At 43.5% G+C, this 20,882-nt stretch overlaps 1 protein-coding gene and 1 non-coding gene across 4 annotated transcripts; both read right to left on the bottom strand.

The window, feature by feature from the left end:
* Positions 1 to 4,367: 4,367 nt before the first annotated feature.
* Positions 4,368 to 11,280, bottom strand: SLC25A3 (solute carrier family 25 member 3). Of its 3 annotated transcripts, none has more exons than XM_075274504.1 (8): positions 11,170 to 11,280; positions 9,436 to 9,594; positions 7,898 to 8,019; positions 6,514 to 6,693; positions 6,100 to 6,281; positions 5,515 to 5,687; positions 4,836 to 4,946; positions 4,368 to 4,723 (listed from the first exon to the last, which is right to left on the bottom strand). In XM_075274504.1, the coding sequence occupies exons 2-8, from the start codon at positions 9,584 to 9,586 to the stop codon at positions 4,563 to 4,565; spliced, it is 1,080 nt and encodes a 359-aa protein (XP_075130605.1). In that variant the 5' UTR covers positions 9,587 to 9,594; positions 11,170 to 11,280; the 3' UTR covers positions 4,368 to 4,562. The 3 variants fall into 3 exon arrangements, with proteins under 3 accessions (XP_075130605.1, XP_075130604.1, XP_075130606.1); XM_075274503.1 differs by having other exon boundaries at positions 7,898 to 8,022; XM_075274505.1 differs by lacking the exon at positions 7,898 to 8,019 and adding an exon at positions 8,162 to 8,286 and having other exon boundaries at positions 11,170 to 11,265.
* Positions 5,786 to 6,029, bottom strand: LOC142205432 (small nucleolar RNA SNORA53). Its single transcript, XR_012716425.1, has one exon. It is a non-coding gene; the product is annotated as a small nucleolar RNA SNORA53 (small nucleolar RNA).
* Positions 11,281 to 20,882: the final 9,602 nt, after the last annotated feature.

The raw sequence follows: 20,882 nt of genomic DNA on the forward strand, positions 1-20,882 counted from the left end.
AATTTGCTGACTCATATGTAAATTCATTTAACATCTGGTCTGTGCTCCAGAATGACCCATGTGGCAAATAAAATTATATATATATATATATATATATATATATATATATATATATATATACACACCGTATTTTTCGGACTATAAGACGCACTGGACTATAAGACGCACCCAGGTTTTAGAGGAGAAAAATAGGGAAAAAAAAATTTCAGGCAAAAAATGGTAAAATATTTAATATATGGGAGTTGTAGTTTTGGAACAGCTGCAAGGCCACATTGACAGGTGACCCTGCAGCTGTACGGGGATGTATAGGGCGGTTTTTTGTGGGGTCAGGTGTAGACCGGGCATTTTCAGACACAGGGATACCTAATGTGTATGTTTCACAGTAATGTTATACGTTTATATGTATTCTAGGGAAAGGAGGTGAACTTTTATTTATTTTATTTTTTATTATATTTTTTTTAAGTGGTTTTTTTTTTTTTTACTATTTTAATATCCCCCGCCTAGGGGGCTTGAACCTGCAATCATTTGATTGCAAGTCCCATAGACGGCAATACAAGTGTATTGCCGTCTATGGGAGATTCTATACATTACTATCGCGGAGGGTCATAGACCAGCCGCGATAGTAATATATATCTATGACAGGCCTGGGAGCCTTCATTAGGCTCCCGGCTGTCATCGGAACAGGCCGGCTCCTGCGGCCTCGCCGTGCAGGAGCCAGCCTGCATCACTAAAGGTATGAGGCCGGGGGGGGGGGGGGGGGCTAACTAACTGTCAGGACCTGCGGAGGAGCAGTGGGTTTGCAGCATGGCCGTGCTACTGCCACCGCTGGTTTTCTTCAGCGGCAGTAGCGCGGCAATCCGCAGGCCCCGGCAGCTAAGACAGTCCCCGGCATCTGCTGTAATAGACCGGCGGATGCCGGGGAGTGTCTTAGCTGCCGGGGCCTGCAGTATTGTCACACTCCTGCCGCTGAAGAAAACCAGCGGTGGCAGTAGCGCGGCAATCCGCAGGCCCCGGCAGCTAAGACACTCCCCGGCACTCCGAAAAATACATTATACAATATACAATATATTTTTGCACTGTACACTGCATGGACTGTTTTCGCAGAATGAAATCAAACGTCATAAGCAATATTAGATGTACCGAATGCTTGGTTATGAGATCAGATTTAACGTCCTGTACTAAATATTATGTTGGCTTGCTATTTATAGCTGTTTGGTGCCCTCTGCTGGGTGGTTAATATTACAACACTTACTGTATTTGCGGCCTGTGTTCATCGCTGCACTCAGAATTTCAGTTAGGTAGGAAAGGATGTGACTGTTAGCAGGGGGACCAATGATATACTGGCTTTAGGGGTATGAGCAGCCTCCAAGCCAAAGGAAGTGTTTCTTGTTCCCTGATACAGGAATTCATTTACTGTTAAAGACAAATATAGGGAAGAGAATATGGAACTATTCATATCCTATTCTGGTTTCTGCCCCTATGAGCACATCAACTCAAGTTTTAGTAATAGTTAGTTCATCACAGAGCCTGATGCTGGAAAAAAAATCTGGTAGAGCTTTAGTCTACTCTAAATTTATACCATGGTTTAATTTCTGACAGTATTTTATGCAACAATTGTAGCCCATTTTGGATGTATCCAAGTCATGCTTTTATTTTACTAAGAAGCCATACCCACATCTAGCAAGTCAGACAAAAAATTTGCTTCAGGTCGATGCCCTATGTTGCAAAAACACTAAGTTTTACAGTACCAGAAAATTAGGTCCACGCCATAGCAGAAACGCTGCATTTCCAAAATCACTGCATGTCAATTGTACGTGCGGAAATGCTGCAGTTCTCCATATACGGTAGGTATAATGGAGGCAGAAAGTTCACAGAGGAAAACTCTGTGAAATTGCAAAGAAAAACACTGCTGGAAAATAATGCAATGTGCTTGTGCCGTTTTTTTTTTTTTTTTTGTCTACAGCCATGTTGGGCCTTAGCCAGAAAAGGGAGTGTGTCAGCAATGAATTCACTATAAAACCTAATCACTTTACCATCTAGAAGATTCCATAGTTTCAAAATGTGTTATTCAGCTCTGGTGCCTCATTTTTATGTAAATTAACTATTTCAGTTCTTCTTTGGGGGTGTGCCTTAGCTTGCCTGGGCTTCAGGTTCAGAAAAGCACTCCGACCCCATTTATCTAATAAGTAACTTGACATGAAAATGGGGCTCCAAAGCTGAACAGAACACATCTGAAATCAGCAGAATCACCTCTCCAAAGTACTGGGGTTAGATTTATAATAAAGACGTCAGACAAAAGCAATATTCAACTCCACACATTGTGGTGTTTTTAACTGAGGTCTATTATTTATTTCCCCTTTTGCATTTCTTGCTTGTTAGGGACCGTTCACATTAGGGTCAGGTGTTAGTCAGGGGTACATGTCATTAGGGCGGTGGCCTCAAGTTAGGATTATAGGGTATGTCAGGTTGTCACATTTAATAGGATCTTGCTTAGGGACATTTTACAAATTTTTGATGTCAGACACCCTTGGAATATGGATTTTCAATTGCCTGCATCAACTATCCAGTGATCTGTTGTGTTTATTCGTCATTGTCACCTGAATCAATGTAAGTCCTGGTTTTGTTTTACTTTGCCAGGTTGCCGTGCGTAGATTGTGATTTATCTTTTTATGTATTAACATAACGGTGCAATACAGGTTGGATTCATGTACGTTTTTCTTGACATTGGGACTTTTACATACATGATTAAAGGTTAAAGTATTAATGTAGATTATATGGTCATATTGGAATTGTAACTAATCCAATCCACAAACTGCAGAGGAAAAAAACCCCAAAAACCCTATGTATTCAAAATGCAGCATATCAATTATACTTGCAGAAACACTGCTGCTTTTTGCATAGGTATAATAGTGGCAGAAAGTTTGCGGAGGAAACCTTCAGAATTTGTGAAAAATGCCACAATGCGTTTCTGCAGCGCTTTAATTTGCTGCACTTTGCAACAAGGGATTTAGCTCAGAAATGCTTAAATTCACTTAAGGCCACATCTGCAAAACTTTGTTCCTAAGCCTTAAAATGTATTGTCAATTATTAAACATAAGAAACTTTGTAATATGTTAAGAAATAAAGTTTTCTTCTGTTTATCAAGTTGAGCCTTTTTTTTTTTTTCTTTTAATATATTAGTCTATGTACTATGTTATTCTATAACCACAATTTCGCTTTCTACTGCCCTTGTAGACATTTAGCCAATTTGTTATCAATCCCGTTTGCCCTGGAGGCCTACAAAGCAAACCAACTCTATTACCAGTTCTCTCCATCTACATGTGAATCCAGAACGTTTCAAGGCCTGTGTGTATCTTGAATTACTGTATCTTAAAGAGGACCAGTAACTAAGTATATATTGTAAAAAAAAAAAAATTATATAAAACAAAAAAATATAAAAAAAAACCCACACCATTTGATAATTTGATTCTTGCTGCTGTTCCTCTGGACAATTTAGGGTTTATTTTTTAAACCCCCCCCCCTCCATTTAAAACATACGGCTCCTACAAGATCATATGTAAACTAGTTCTGATTCTCTATGAAAAAACAGGGACCCACCAACTTTGCGGAATCTGAATTAGTTTGAATGTAATCTTCAAGCAGGCCATACGTTGAAAAATCTATCCACCAATTCAAAAACAACAGCCAATTGATCAGGGGAATGACAAGAATTAATAGATATGTTTAGCTTCTATGTAGGTATGGCTATCTCCCAGTTATTGCAACCAGATCCAAATTATCCCTAGATGGCCATTTAGTTTGCAGTTTGTTTCTTCAGCTATACAGATTGTATGTTTTAGTTTTACACCCTGTATTATCCATAACATACCTGCATCTACTTGACAAACAAGAATATTTACATCATACTGCTAGTTTCTAACTAGCCAAGGTCAAGAACAAAAACTGTACTTGTGGCTCCCAGGTCCTCTGTTTCCAGTAGTGGCAAGTTCCGATTTCTGTTTTTCAGGTCCCTGGCTGATGTCAGTAACATTCTGTTTGTACTAGGTGGCCACTGCAGCTGAACACAGACCTTAGTGGTGACCTTATTCACTTACAAATGAATAAATAATTGTAACATTCCTCTGGACTGTAAGTGTAACTATACCAGTCCATTTCAAGATTTACATGAAGTTCAGATACAGAATGTTCATTAAGAATATTTGATTTGGGTTTTAATTTGCTGGAAATGAGTATTGTGGACTCAGGAATGTATGCCTTTCCTCATCCTAACCGCAAAACCGGTAAGAAGTAGACCAAACAAAACCCATGTCAAGACTTAAGCATATAGGCAACCCTGTAGCCATGTGTTAAACATACTTACTTAAAAATATTCTGGATCTTCTGTTTATTTCAACAGACAAGCACACTGGTAAAACCAATTGACAGTTGTAGGCTACCAAGCAGAGTGAACATACAACCAATAATTACATCAGGGAAATTGTAGATCCTACATGGTTGAGTTTTTTCTTTATAAAAACTTTAAAGTGTCATGTAAGTTTACATTATATTATTAGTCCATGTGTTTATTCGGTCAGGCCAAGCTTCTTCTTCAGAGACTCTGGCATCTCAGGTGGAGGAGGACGAGGAAGCCTGAAGTAGACCTTCACGGAGTCATAGATGAACCATTGCAGAGCAGTCAAGGTACCAATCATAATAATACGGGCAGTAAGCCCCTTCCAGACTCCTATAAAAGCGACAGTGAAAAAAAGTGCGTAAGAACACAATATTTTTAAAAAATTAAATTAAAAAAAAAAAAAAAAAAATCAAAGACTCTACAAATGGATGCAAAGTTATACCTTTTGGTCCAAGCCTCTTAAGAACTTCCACAGCAGTGCTTCCCTTTTCTTTGTTCAATACAGAGACCACAGAATCAGCAGGATGGGACACAATGGCGCAGAACACACCAGCTAAAAGGTAAACACACAAAAAACAAAGTGTGAACCACTGAAATACATACAGATAAAAGAATAAAGAAATAAGTACAGAAATATAGGCACCTCCCCATTTACTGCATGAAATCTCACTGTCCATTAAAACTAAATATTCCAGGAGTTATCATTAGCCAACATTTTATTTTTACAGTGTGAGGATGGGATCACAGTCACAGGATGAGCGCAATGTACATTTAATGACAGATGATGCCCCCTCAGTCTGCATTCACCTCAAAGTAAAGGCGTTCATATTTACATTAGCGTGAAGGGGTACAGACAGAGTGAGCTTCATCTGTTATTCTGATAGAGTTTATGTCCACCCTATGACAGATGATTGGAACGGACATGAACACACACTAGTGTGAACCCATCCTAAAGAGGGCGGGAGGAGAAAGTACTTTCCCTATTGTTATCTACAGTCAAAACATTTCTCAATGCACTTATTGTCAAATCTACAGGACGTATAAGTTTTTAAGACAGCAGACTGTGTAAAACTTTCTGCAGTCCCATACTGACTCGGTGTACAACATAATACTGTACTTACCAATGTAACCAGCAACAAAAGTGACAACCAATTGTTCAGACTTTGAGCATTCACTACGTGGTTTGGGTACAACATGTTTGTAGAGGGCTTCAACTGTACGCTCAAAGCAGGCAAACTTCATCATGGTGTATGGAATCTGTCTCATCCAGAGAGGAGCAACACCTTTGTAAAACCTGCCAAAATTAATAGTTCATTATGAACGTGCATAAAGATGCATTGTCTGAATCCCTTGTAAAAGATGGGCAAACTGCAATATTAGGGTCTATATATTACTGTCCACACATTAGCCATATCCTATTGGTAATAAACGGACACAGTAATACTGTAGCCGCTGCCAATAGAACATAAACGACCAATGTGAAGGTATATTAGTCTTACATGCCAATGACTCAAGCACCTTTGACTGTACAACCAAATAAGTTGCTGGTCGTCACTGAACTGGAACTGCTGGAAGTGAACCAGCAGAACTCAGAACAAGTAAAACAACCACAAAGGTGGATCTAAGGGAGCATGTGTCTGGTCCCTGGTTATTAAATGCAGCTACCTGAAACCAAAATCAAGCCAAGAGGAAAGACTAATACTTACGCCCAGAGTCCTTCTTCAGCATACATCTTGGGGGCGGCTTGCCGAAGAGTGTTTGCATAGCCTGGCTGTGTTTGGATACGCACTTTTGCGGCTTCCATTGGTGCCAAAGCAATATCGGCAAAGAACTCAGCACTGGCAGATGCAGCCAGGTATAGGGATGTGCGCCACAAATAGGCATTTTCCTGCAAAAGTTAAAAAAAAAAATATTATATATATATATAATATATATATATATATATATATATATATATATATATATATATATATATGTCTTAGGACACATTCTGCAACTATTACAAATAATACGCTATTGCTTTTATCAAATTATAATGCATTTTGAGTGAGCAATAAAGCCCAAATGGTCATCAGAAGCATATATTGGAGGCACCAGTATGCCAAAGAGTAAGATCTTACCTCACCAATGAGGTTGGCATACAAGATTTTGAAAACTTCATAGAATCCAAACTTGCACAACCCTTGCATTGAGTAACCAATGAACGTAGGGGCCCATCCCTTAGCGAGTCCTCGGACACCATCTTCCTTAAGCGTTACAGAAAAGCCATTGAAAATGCTCTTGTACTTCTGGGGATCCACCTACAGGAAGGAGAAAGTCAGTTAGTAAGTGACAGAAGGAGCAGAGAATATTACATGACCTAATGACGGAAGGCAGAGGAAAGCGGTCAACAAAAGCCAAAAACTGTATGATCTTTAGAAGAATGAGAGAGTGCAGGAACAATTCTCATGTGTCAATGACTTGTGATTGTAGTGTCAATAATGCTAAAGTTGCTGGGAGACCTGCAGGAGCTAGTCAGCAGATGTCAAAATACCGACAACTGTGAAGACAGACCAAAGGTCAGATGACAGTCAAAGATTTCCGCCCATTCAGCAACAAGCATGTGCAGAACTGCATTCTTTGTGTAAAACATATCCATCTATCCTATAGACTTCTCTATGTGTACCATGATAGAGATTATGTAAGCATTTCATGGTCTAGATTTAAATGATACCCAGCTAATGGACAAGGGGTGACCAGGAGTCTTTCATTCTCCCCCCCCCCCCCCCCAAAAAAAAAAAAAAATTAAAAAAAAAAAAAAAAAAAAAAAAAAATTCATCCATTAGTGCATGCTGGAAACCTAAGACTCCGTTATAGGCAACAGGATTTGCCATAAAATGGATTCAAGGTTTTCCAGATTTTCATTTTACTGCTCCTGACAAGACCAGAGTGGAAACACAAGCAGAGATGCCAGCAGAGTCTAAAATGATCTTTCCATTGCAGAGGCAATAGGGGAACGTTTCTGGCATTCTGTGGGTAAAAGAGGATACAAGGGCTGCACTATAAATGGGTTGCCTTCAAGATACAGATCATTTATTACTAGTAAAGGGAACTTATGAATCCATGCTAGAAAATAAGCTGCAACTAACACTAGTGCAGAGCAGATCAAGGCAAGCATACGAAATAGCCTGGATACATCTCTCTCAATACTATTTAACACTGCAGTAATACAACTTACCACAGATAGACAAGCAAATAGACTAGTAATTCCACCAGATCCACTACAACTCATTTATTCACCTTGTAACTCCCTGAAGTCTCCTCAGATTATAGACAAAGTATAGCATGAACAAATCGTGATGAACAATGAATAGTGGCACAACCCCTCTGATGTAGAGTACTCTCTTGTCTCTGTATAGTCCAACATATGGGCAAATAGGCACACAGGACATGCAAATGCATGAAGTAGGAAGAAGAAGAAAAAAAAAAGATTAGCAAGTGTTAATTTGGTAGTGAGATACCCACCTGAATGCGGCATTTCACCAGATCCAAAGGTACAACTGCAGTGTGAGTTATACCACAACTGAGGATGCCACCAAAGCCACACATTGCATAAAACTGTGTAGAGCCATATTCACAACTGTATTCTCCTGCGTGAATAAACCAGAACACACCATGCTTTTATATCAAACATGCATCACTCACAATGTTTAGGAACAAAACAAGTTAATTGAGGCAAAACAAGTTAGTTTACACTACAGCTTCACTCCATGATTCATGCAGACAAACCTGGATTCTGCATTTAACCAGATCTAACGGGACCACTGCAGTATGCGTTGTACCACAGCTTATGATGCCACCAAAGCCACACAGAGCAAAGAATTTCCCAGATCCATAAGCACAGCTATATTCCTCTGTTTAACCAAAAGTGATGTATCAATATAAACATTAAAATGAATATAAATTATTCTCATATATACAAATAGTGTGTGTGTGTGTAAATATATATATATATATATATATATATATATATATATATATATATATAAGGTTTATATTAACTGCTGGACACAACAGTCATAATAAAACAAAACACTCCTTAATTAAAACGCTCAGGTATCCTTTCTGAAGAACTTGCTTATACACATGTATATAGTCAGGCACAAGTTTTGTTTTTAATGGGATAGGAATGTAAACTGCTGTCAGACATCCATAGCAGTATCTTATCTCGAAAGATAAAAAGATCTTTTTATGGCCAATTCTTCCTTCCCTTCATCACCTCGGAGCCCACATTAAAAGAGTCAACCAATCCCACTAAAATTACCAGAATTGGCCAACTTGTCTGTTTTCGGGGGCTCTTATGGTGTGTCCACACATGGCAGATTCAGTTCCACACAGTTAAATGAGGTTGTTTAATCTTAGACAGCTCATCAAAAAAAAAAAATCTACTATGTGTGAACATACCCCAACAACAAATAATGGGGTATTTACAGCCAATGTAAGCTTTTTAGCCAATAATTAAATGTACCTACAAAGTGAAGTGTGTTACACAACAATATACCGGAACACTAGACTTCAACATCCAGTTTACTTGGGTAACTAGACCAATGCCCTTACCAATTTCATGGGGAGAGGGAGGCAGTACGTACTAAGTCAAATGATTCAATGTGACCTCGGGAAGGGCTGTTCTAGTTGACAAACTGTCAAGTAGGGAATATATGTATCCTCTCTGTGCATAGTCATGCCCCACAGAGAAACTAATCTACAGTCAGTCATTCTAACAAAAAGTAATATTTGCATTACGCAAGCATTCTGCCTCCTACTACTTCAGAAGACTTAACGGTAGGCAGTCACCTTAGATGTTAATGCAAAGTGGCATAGGGAGAAAGATATGACCTTGAAACAGGTGACCTATACGTCACCACGGGTACAAGAACATATCCTGATAACAATAGCTAGAACTTGCCAAATCCAGTATAGTGAGCTAGTGAGTGGAATGTCAAGGTAAAGTAGAACCTTGGTTTCTGTCTATAACCCTTACAGTCACTGCTATGGACACATACCCTCTGGTGCAGCAGCAGCAGCAGCAAGACGACGGACTGGCAGGGCCTGGGTAGTGCCGCTCTTCTGTAAATTCACATTTTCTTGTCCCAACTGGAAGTGGGGTGCATTGAACGGGTTTGCCCGGGCTAACTGTGCAACGGTGGAGTACATGGTGGCAGCTGTAGGTTTAAAGCAGGAGAGTCACTAATAAATACATACCTGACACACACTTCTCACCAAGGTTATAGCAACAATGTAGCAACATACAATTACTAGAAATATCCCAGTTGGGCAGCGACTGGTTACTAAATTAGTTAAGTCTACTAGTTACATAGGATCATGTCACCAGGTCTGAAAATCTCAATGACACTCATTAGCTGAGGTTGTTGGGACCCTAAGCTTTTGCTACTTTGTTTCGATACAAATTAGGGTATACTAGTGAATATGGTTTCTCTCCACATCATGCAACGTTACTGGCCACTAGTCTTGTAAACCCTTGTTTGCATCATCACTGAAAGGGCTCAAATTTTAGATATGGATTTGGATTAGCAAAATGCAAACACACTGAAGGATGTCTAACAGAGCTGGTGACAAGGCCTCTTTAACTTGAGAACTCAGAAGACACACAACCCCCTTAACTAACTTCCTTTTAGCCCTCCCCAGATCACATCTATAGTAATATAGGGGCCACAATTTGCAACGACACCATTTATAGCACCCTGGGTAGGTACATTGTAAGGGGAACCTGGACACTGTTCTATTAACACCCTGTACGTTTCATTGCCAACAATATGTCTGGCTATAAAAAGTAGCAGTTGCCCATAGCAACCACTCAGGATTATCTGAGGAAGCTGCTTGTAGGTCACTATGACAATATACAGCCATTCAGCCACCAGATCAGAGCTTATCCACACTAGCGTCTCTTAGCCAGGCAGCATCTGATCTCACAATAGGATCAGTCATGTGACTAAGAGCTTAGACTAGGTTTTTCCAGGAAGATATCACACTGATAAATCCTACAGCTAATTTGTCATCCCTGTAGAGACAGATCAGGATGAGGAATCTGACAGAGAATCAGCTTGAAGATTTTTCTTTTTTATAAATATTTTTATTACTATATTTAAATCTAATTCCCCTTTTGTCCTCCCCAGATCACATCTGAATACAGGGCAGACATTAAAAATATGTAAATATAGTCATATAGAGGCCACAATTTGTAACGACACCATTTATAGCACCCCCGGGCAAGTACATTGTAAGGGAAACCTGGGCACTCTGGTCTATTAATAGGACGCATAGGAGGGAACTGAACCTGCTGCAAGAGACTGCAGTGGAGGTGCGAGGGAGCCGCATGGGCCACAGGCATTCATTAGGGCAGCCCTCACAGGCTCGGGGTCCTCCTGATAGTGGAAGGATTCTAGGAGAACAGCAGGGGCCGCCCCCATTACTAGTGCGTTATCATTAGCGGAAGCGGCAACTAGCTATACTATAATACCCGCATGTGCACATATTGCGGTCTAAGAACCGCACGTTAACTGTGCGCCACTCCCATGGGAGACCAACCCGTGCCGTGCGAGCACGACCTCAAAGGGCCGACCGCCTCTATAACCTGCGTCCTTCAGCCTCACAGCCAGGCACCGGCGCCATTGAATAAAGATAGCGACCCTTCTCCACACCCGCAGAAGCCAAATAACTAGCAAGCCAGGTCCGGCCCAACGCCTAGCACACTGCGGCCTACTACCGCCACAACTCACCTAGAAGATGGCGCTCACTCGGCCGACCCCGGCTAACAGAGAACGAACGTCCTCCAGACCTAATGAATTTGTCCTTCCGTGACGTCAGCGCCCCGCCCCTGCACCCCGGCCTGCGACATCATTGGCCTGAGTGACGCACGTCATTAGAAGTCTTACAGTCTTACTGGCTGCTGCTCCAGGGAAGGGCGGCGTCGGTCACGTGACAGCTGTAAAGCGAGGCTTTACGTAAAGAGCGTGCGTCTCAGCTGATCGTTGTCCTGCTTGACTCCTTGCCTTAGTGTACATACAGCTGTAACGTATTCCAATGTCACTGGAAGAGGTCATCCCCGGCATGACCTTTACTTATACTGTACCGGGTATTCTGCTGACATTTAGCTGACCCTAACTCTCCTGGTTAATGGCTTAACAGGCAGAGTTTATAGAAATAGTGGAATATACTAAACTGTAGCCCAGGTGGTACTACAACTCCCAGCATGCATACTTGCTCTGCTTTTTTTATTGGAGCATGCTGGGAGTTGTAGTTCCACAGCAGCTGGAGTGGTGAAAGTTGCTGATCGCTGTCATCTCGCCAGTACAACCAGTTACAGAATCAGTATAACTGGCTTAACACTAGTTTCCGAAATAAAATGTCTTCCATTGATCTCAGTCCTCGGTGGACCAATTCAGACAGGCAAGTGCCAAATCCATGTAGACTGTTCTGGCAGAAACCCTGGTACTGTTTATTAACACTTTCCTGTGCGTGCGTGCTACAAGCCTGTGCAGTAGTTATGCATAGACTAGTTCACACTGCTATGGCGGATCAGTGTGCTGCTTCTGGTGGCCCAGACTCCTGGCCACAATGGCATAAACAGTTTTATGTCATTTGCCTAATAGAAGTGAAGAAGAATACAGGCGGCCTCATCGCTCGCTGCCTGTGCCTTATAGATTCCATCTGCAGACTGCTGTGGCTTACATTTTGTTTACATGGACATCACAGCTTAGGGGGATTTCACACTTGCGCTGGGTTTCTGTCTACAGCCCCGGCGAAACTGGACAGCGGATGGAAACCCGGCGGTCAGATTTAAAACCCATTCACTTGAATGGGTTTGTAAAGGTCTGTGTCCCCCTGCTGCCTGTCTGTGGGGAAACCGGTGTTTTTAGTCGGAGACAAAGACATGCAGGAATGCACAAAGCGGACACAAGTGTGAACCTTCATATCAATAACATATTTTTGTATTTATTTATGAAAAGAATAGGAAATTTGATGGAAATTTTGAAAGAAAAAAAAAATCACAATTTTCAAAATTTTTCAGACAGTCATACCACCCAAATATAGGAAGAATATGCAAATCTGTCTCCCAAGATGTAAACAGGGAGACAGTGCCTCTGTTTGCTGCCCTCTATAGCAAGCAACCCTGAACAACATGCCCGACTTCCCAGAAGCCTTTGCTGCATGATGCGAGGTTATAACCAAATCAGTTTCTCAGCTACGGACGGCACCGTTTCTGTCTCTTTGGACGTCATCAGCGCAGCATAGAGAGAACTGATTTGGTTTAAGTGAGAGGCTGTGAGACCAGATTGTGGGGATAATGTCACTCCTTAGGGAGAGACCACCTTCACATGCCCAGCCCCTCCCACAGACACGCCCCACCCCAGGCCCGCTCTGGCCCACAAGAAGTAGGTAGTAGATCTTTTGCCTTGGTCAGTTTATAAAGTAGCTCACATGCTGAAAAAGTGTGAGCACCCCTGGTCTAAATCCTAGTAGCTCCGCCCACACCAGAGTCCGATCACATGGTCATGACGTCCTCAGAGGTCCTTTAGCACACTAGGATTTAGCATCTACCCTGCAGATGAGTGGCCAGGATTCATTGTGTCTTATGGAAGATGTCTGTTGTGTGGAGGAGAGGAAGCTACAGTAACGTGACAGACACAGGGACCTTCCTTTAGTTACTCTGCCTATTAATATCAGGCATTTGGGGTTAGTAATTTAGTTTCAGTAACTCCATGTGCCTCACATTAATAACAGTTAACCCCATCATATCCCTGATGGGGTTAACTGCTATTACTATGAGGCACGTGGAGTTACTAAGCGGCAGTGCACATGACCAGACTTTTTATCTGCAATGGTGGATTTCCATCCCTCGGCTTATACTCGAGTCAATAAGTTTTCCCAGTTTTTGTGGTAAAATTAGGGGTCTCAGCTTATATTCGGGTTGGCTTATACTTGAGTATATAAGGTATATCAAACAGTGTATCGCATTTATTGTTTTGTTTTTCCAAAAAATATAGGTGATATTCAGTATTTCACATCAGAACACCATATTATTTGGTTAACATCTGTACAATATTTGATATGCAGATTATAAATTGTATATGAAACCTTTCCATCAGTCCATGACTTTCATTTGGCTTGATCTTTCTTGTAATAGTGAGGAGGCAAGGAAGGCAACTGAATATTACCTATATTCTTTGGAAAAAAGAAATATGTTACACTGCTACAAGCACCACCATCACCTGTACTATTGAGTCTGTGGGACTAGCGACAGGGCTGTAACTTGAGGGGGTGCAGAGGGTGCAGTCGCATTGGGGCCCAGGAGCCTTATGGGGCCTATAAGTACTGGTATCAGTATTGAGATTGCAGCTTCCATCTGGCCCATAAGCCAAACAGACCCACAGATTACCCTAACCACACTAAGGTGGAGTAAACTCCTTAGTACCCATAACCATCACTATTAAGAATTCACTGTATAGATGAGGTATGGGGCCCCAGACAAAAGATTGCACCGGGGCCCACAAGACTTTAGTTACATCACTGGCCAGTGATATATATCTATGATTGTTCTAAAGTCATAACACAGAAGCCCATCTGCTCCAAGTAGCAGTGTACCTCCTCAAGACATTAGCACTGCTGCTTCTCTATTATAGTGATCATAGAGTGAAAAAGCCCCATGGAAGGTATAGTTTTCAGGGCCTCCAGGAGTTCAGCTCTAATAAGTGGGTGAGTGTCGAACCCCAAAAATTCATAGGGGCCACTAAAGGACGTTATACTGTGTGATGGGGCCACTAATTGATACTATATTGTATGAAGGGGCCAACTGTGAGGCATTATACTGCGTGGAGGGGCCACTATGGGACATTATTATAAAAATGGTTTTCCAGTAATTGGTCAGGGAAGGTAAAAAATAATAATCATACTCGACCGATCCATGGTGCTCTGGTGTCTGCTGCATAAAAACAATGGGGGCAACCAGGAGGGGGATATTATACTATACAGGTAGGTGCACCAGGAAGGGACATTATACTGTAGGCACAACAGGAGAGGGGCTTTATAGTATAACGTTTGATATGTATAATGTGTGATGTCACTGCAGAGGCATTATGCTGTATGAGGGCCACTAAGAGACATTATACTATGTGGGGGCAACTGAGAAAGCACTAGAATTTGTGTGGGTCAGGTAGCTCTACGTGATGGTAATGGGGAGAGCTCACTTATGAAACCTTTGCACTGGTCCTACCAATGTGTTAAAATGGCCCTGGTGTAGTCAAAACCTCAGTAAGGCTGAGGCCCCACATTGCGGAAATGCAGCTTTTTTTTGTTTCCGATTGTGTTGCGTTTTTTTGAGCCAAAGCCAAGAATGGCTACAAAAGGAATGGGAAATAGCTAGGAAATACTTATGCGTCTACCTTTCCCTCTATCCACTCCTGGCTTTGGCTCAGAAAACCGCAACACAATCTACAACAAAAAAAGCTGCGTTTCCACAATGTAGGGACATAGTCTAATGGTTCTGCAGGATACAGAGCAATCCTAGTGGTAATCAGCCAAATACCCACACTAGAGATTTGCATCCATATGTAATCTGAACCAGGAACATAGAAACGGTAAGAGCCCATTTTGATTTCTGTTCATTACGACTGGTTCTCTAAGGGCCGGTTTGTGTAACCATTTTTATGATACTTTGTGCCACGTATTTATACTTCTAACCTTAAGATTATTTCTGATTATACTTTTATGATTTTAACTATTGTAGGTTAAGTTTCAGTTGGTTTACCCTTTAGATTGTGTGCAAAGATTCAGTATAACCTGTCCATTGAAATCTCTGCTTGTTCCCTGTCGTCCGTACCAGCGGCACAATGTGGGGTATTTCTGCCCCTGTGTGCTGGTAGGACAGGCGGATTTTTAATTAGCCAATCAAAATGCGTGGCTGGCCCTATAAGAGGGCACAAGAACCTCCCCTCTGCGTGTTTTTTTCTGTCCTGTGTGGTCAGAGGACAGGTGGGGAGGACTTGTGTCCTCTTATTTGGGCTCTATAGGGTTACTTACCTTTGGAGCATAATTCTTCTCTTTTCTTTCAACTTCAGACCTTCTTGATTGAAGGATCTCTTGCCCTGTTAGGGGAAAAAGTTTTTTTGTTAGCAGTGGGATTCCTGGGGGCCTCCCCCGAAGGTGGATCTAGCCGTGGCGAAGTTGTCTCGTAGAACCCTGGTGCCCCTTGAAGATGGATCAAATCTTCAGGATCCTCTGGATCGTAGGGCTGACGCCACATTAAAGAAGGTTTACTCTGCTTCCTCTGCCCAAGATCAGTAGCCATAGCCTCTACCACTGTGGGCGATTTTCTTCGTAACCGCCTAGCCACCTTGGAGCGGGATATTGATTCCGGCGTGGACAGGGATGACATCTTGGCTTCCATGAAGAATATTCATAGGGCTGCAGATTTTTTGGCAGAGTCTTCCCGCCATCAGTTAAGAATTTCAGCCAAATCGATGGCGTTGTCCACTGCGGCCCGTAGACCCCTGTGGCTAAAGCCTTGGCGTGCAGACTTCGCATCCAAAGCTGCTCTCTGCGCGCTCCCCTTTGAGCCAGGAAGAGTGTTTGGCCAAGGCTTGGATACCATCATAGAGGGATTAGCAGAAGGTAAGGGGAAGTCCTTACCTCAAGCATCCAGGGGCAGACGTGCCCCCTCTAGAGGCAGAGGTTCTGTCTCTAATTATAGACGCCCGGCTCAGCAAAGGCGTTCCAGATATCGTCCTAGGGGAACTGGACGAGGCGCTTCCAGGGAAGACACCAAGAGGAAGCCGGAGTTTTGACGCGGGGCAGCTCCCTGTGGCCCCCCTTCCTGTGGGAGGACGTCTTTCGGCTTTCTTCAGAACTTGGGTCACCCATATTCAAGATCCATGGGTGTTAAGAATTATACAGCACGGGTATCTTATCGATTTCCACCTTCCACCTCCAGATCGGTTTGTTGTCACCAGAACCCTTCCACCTTCTCAACAGGCCAGTCTAGAGGCCTTGGTCGCCGAGTATGTTATCAAAGGCGCCCTAGAGAAGGTCCCAGCCTCAGATCTCGGTCAGGGAGTTTACTCCCCCGTCTTTCTGGTCCCCAAAGTCACCGGGGGCTGGAGAATGATAATAGACCTGAGGTACCTCAATCGCTTTATCAGGAAGAGGTCATTCCGTATGGAAACCGTGGATTCCGTGACTGCTTTTCTCCAGCCAGGAGACGTGATGGTTACCCTCGACCTGAAGGACGCCTACCTTCATGTCCCTATTGCTCACTCCCACAGGAAATTCCTCAGGATTGCCGTTTCTATGGCCGGCCACAGGGAGCACTTTCAATTTACAGCTCTGCCGTTCGGCATCACATCCGCCCCCCTGGTATTTACCAAGGTGATCGCTCCGGTCGCTGCGGCCCTCAGACTGCAGGGTCTCTTCATCGTTCCTTACCTAGACGACTGGCTACTGAAAGCTCAGTCTCCTGCTGCTCTCCTCCAGCAGCTCAACCTTGCCATCAGCTTCCTACAAGAGTTAGGATGGATCATCAACTGGGAGAAGTCCGAAATCGTTCCATCCACACGGAGGAAATTCCTCGGGTTCATAGTGGATTCAGAAGCGATGCAGATCTTCCTCTCCAGCCCAAGGAAGGAAAGGATCCAGGCCGGTGCACGTTTTCTATTGCACACCCGGCGGGTAACTATCCGCACCGCCATGAGAGTCCTCGGCCTAATGTCATCCTCGGCCAGAGCAGTCCCTTGGGCTTTATGGCATTTGCGTCCCCTGCAGATGGAAGTGTTGACAACCTGGAACAGGTCTCCACGGGGACTGCACAAGAAGATCTGCCTTTCTCCCGCTACCCGTCTTTCCCTCAGATGGTGGATACACCTGAAAGACGGAAGGTCCACGGTCCCGACATTGTGGACCCTGTTGACAACAGATGCATCCCAGTGGGGATGGGGAGCCCATTGCCAGGACAAGACTGTACAAGGACGATGGAGATGTCCGGAGCTGGGATCTTCCAATCTCAAGGAACTCAGAGCTGTGTACTTGGCCCTAGTACACTTTGCCCCGGAGTTGAAAGGCAAGTCTGTCAAGATCAGGTCAGACAACATGACGGTGGTAGTCTACATAAACAAACAAGGGGGCACCAGGTCACCAACCTTACTGAGAGAGACGAATCTCATATTCACCTGGGCAGAGAAGAATCTAGCCCAGTTATCCGCTGTTCACATAAAGGGCTCCCTGAACATAGTAGCGGATCGTCTGAGTCGGGGTATTACCGTATCAGGAGAATGGTCTCTCAATCCAGACGTATTCCAACAGATCGTCCAGAGATGGGGTCTCCCGGAGGTCGATCTTATGGCTACCCGACTCAATGCCAAGGTAGGGACCTTCTGCTCTCTATACCAGGAGGACAATCCCTTGGCAGTGGATGCCCTGTCCATCCCATGGAGGTTCAGGCTGTTTTACATTTTCCCTCCAATTCCAATCATACCGAAGGTATTGATCAAAATAAGACAGGACCAAGCCTCGGGAATAGCCATAATCCCGTTCTGGCCAAAAAGGGCTTGGTTTGCTCAGCTCATACAAATGAGTCAGGGCATATATTGGAGGCTTCCCCCTCTCCCAGACCTGGTAACCCAAGGAGAGCTGAGATGCCAGGATCTGAGGAGGCTCAACCTGACAGCCTGGAGGTTGACCAGTCCCTATTGAGGAATAGAGGACTGTCACAAGCCGTCTTGAAGACCCTATCCAGCGCCAGAGCGGATTCGACTAACAGGAATTACCGTCGAATTGGTAACATCTTTAATGCCTGGTGTCTGCAGCATCAAGTGGACTCCACTGATCCCCCGACAGAGGCGATCCTGGACTTCCTTCAAGACGGACTAGACAGAGGTCTTGCTGCGGCCACACTCAAAGTACACGTAGCGGCCCTGTCCGCCTATCTGGGGAGGTGTTTGTCTCAGGATCCTTTAGTGAGCACCTTTATTAAAGGAGCAACTAGGCTGAGACCGATGGTGAACACCCCTGTCCACCAATGGGACCTTATTCCGGTCCTGAACGCTCTTTGTGACCAACCATTCGAACCCCTGGAGGAAGTCTCCCTTAAGTTACTGACCGGCAAAATGGCACTGCTATTGGCAGTTACGACTGCCAAAAGAGTTAGTGAACTACAGGCCTTATCTGCTGAAGAGCCATATACTATTTTTTTCTCGGATCATGTGCAGCTTAGGTTCCTCCCAGGGTTTCGTCCCAAGATTCCATCCGCTGCAAATAGGTACCAAACAATTTCCCTTTCAGTATTTTGTCCTTTCCCCTCTTCACCTGAAGAGGAAAGATGGCACAAGCTGGATGTAGTCAGATGCCTGCGAATTTACCTGCAGCGCACTCGCCCTTTTAGGCAGGCCGAAAACCTGTTAATCAGTTATACGGGGAAGAATAAGGGCACCAAAGCCGCCAAGGCTACGATATCCCGCTGGGTTTCCGAAACTATAAAGGTCGCCTACACCGCCCAAGGGCTTCCGGCCCCATCTTTTCTTCATGCCCACTCAACCAGGGCAGTGTCCACCTCTCGGGCAGAGAGGAGTGCGCTGTCCTTAGATCAAATATGTGCAGCTGCCTCCTGGGCATCTGAGTCCACGTTCATTCGGCATTACCGCCTGAAGGACCGGGTAGCTGATTCCTCTGCCTTTGCCCAGACCATTTTGAGCTCGGTCATGGAATAATCCCGCCCATCTTGGGGCCTACTTGCTATATCCCCACATTGTGCCGCTGGTACGGACGACAGGGAACAAGTGATTATGAAGATAATCTTGTTTCCCTTAGTCCTAACAGCGGCACAAGATTTCCCACCCTGGGAATCATATCTTATGTACAAAATTGTATGTAGTGTTATGGAGGTACTTTTGTATTTACACGCAGAGGGGAGGTTCTTGTGCCCTCTTATAGGGCCAGCCACGCATTTTGATTGGCTAATTAAAAATCCGCCTGTCCTACCAGCACACAGGGGCAGAAATACCCCACATTGTGCTGCTGTTAGGACTAAGGGAAACAAGATTATCTTCATAATCACTTGTTCTATGCTAAGTGAATGAGGGCGTTTCAATATGCTTTGCACACCAGTTTTCTGACTTAAGCAAAAAATTTTAACTTTTATATCTTTTAAACCACCCTCGCTATTTTCCTAAAAGGGAATGTGACATGTGTGGGGCCATTGGGATTTGTGATAATTTAGGCCGGGGCTAATAGTTCCTATCGTAAAGAAGGCTTGTTGTCTGTAGGGATTAAACCTTTTTATTTACTCTCTATACAGAGGGAGTGGAATTTTATATGGAATAGCTTTTCCCCATATTTTTTATATGGAACATTTATATAATTATAGTTCAGAAGTAAATTTTCAAGAAGATTTCAAACGTCTATCTTTTAGGAACCAATGTCATTCTGAAGTAACTTTGGGAGCTTTATATAAGTCAAAAACCTCAAAAAGGATTGCAATTTAGAGACTGCGTTTTGGAACTTTATTACCTTTTTAGGTATTCCATAGAAATTAAAGCAAATTTTCCTTTTTAAGGCCAGGCTTCATGTTGCAAAATATTTCTGCTTTTTACAATATCTTCAAAGTGGGTGGGATTCTGCCTAATCCCATCCCCATCATGCAGGTCAATTATACCTACAGAAACTCTGGCATTTTCTGTATAAGTATAATGGAGGCTGAAACTCTTCAGAGGAAAACTCTGCAGACTTTCTGTGAAAAACGCTGTGTTTGTTAGGTACAGCTCGCTATGTGGGGCCTTAGCCTAACCAATTTTTTGGTTGTGCTCCTTTCTTATTATATACTAGTCTCTGCCCGCTAATTGGTCTGCACGATGTTGGCATTGATGATCCGCCTATATTCAGCAAGTTGCTGCCGTTGATGGTTTGCCTGCTCTGGCATTTCAGCAGCTCTAAAGCTGTCCTGCTGCTGACCTTGTTCCTCACACCGTGCCTGTGATTGTTCCAGCATCTCACTGGGACGCCACATAATAAGCATGCTGATGATGATCCGCCTGCTCCAGCGTTTCGACAGCTGTCAAGGTGGCCTGCTGCTGAACTCGTTCCTCGCGCTGTGCCCGTGATTGTTGCGGTATCTCAGCAGCTCGCTGGTACGCCATATAATGAGCGTGTTGTTGGTGTTGATGATCCGCATACTCCGACGTTTTGGCAGCTCTCAAGCTGTCCTGCTGCTGAACTTGTTTCTTACACTGTGCCTGTTCTGGTATCTCAGCAGCTCGCTGGGACACCATATAATGAGCATGTTGTTGGAGTTGATGATCCCCCTCAGCTCCGATTGAGGAGAACTCTGTGACTTCTGGCTTCCTTCATAACTTTCGCTGTTTGCGACAAATTATATTTTCTTTTTCCAGGCATGTTGAAAATTGGCAAAATGACAATTTGGATCAAAGGTGTTTGCCCATGTCAGTTT

The sequence above is a fragment of the Leptodactylus fuscus genome, chromosome 5 (assembly GCF_031893055.1).
Source record: "Leptodactylus fuscus isolate aLepFus1 chromosome 5, aLepFus1.hap2, whole genome shotgun sequence".
Taxonomy (NCBI): domain Eukaryota; kingdom Metazoa; phylum Chordata; class Amphibia; order Anura; family Leptodactylidae; genus Leptodactylus; species Leptodactylus fuscus.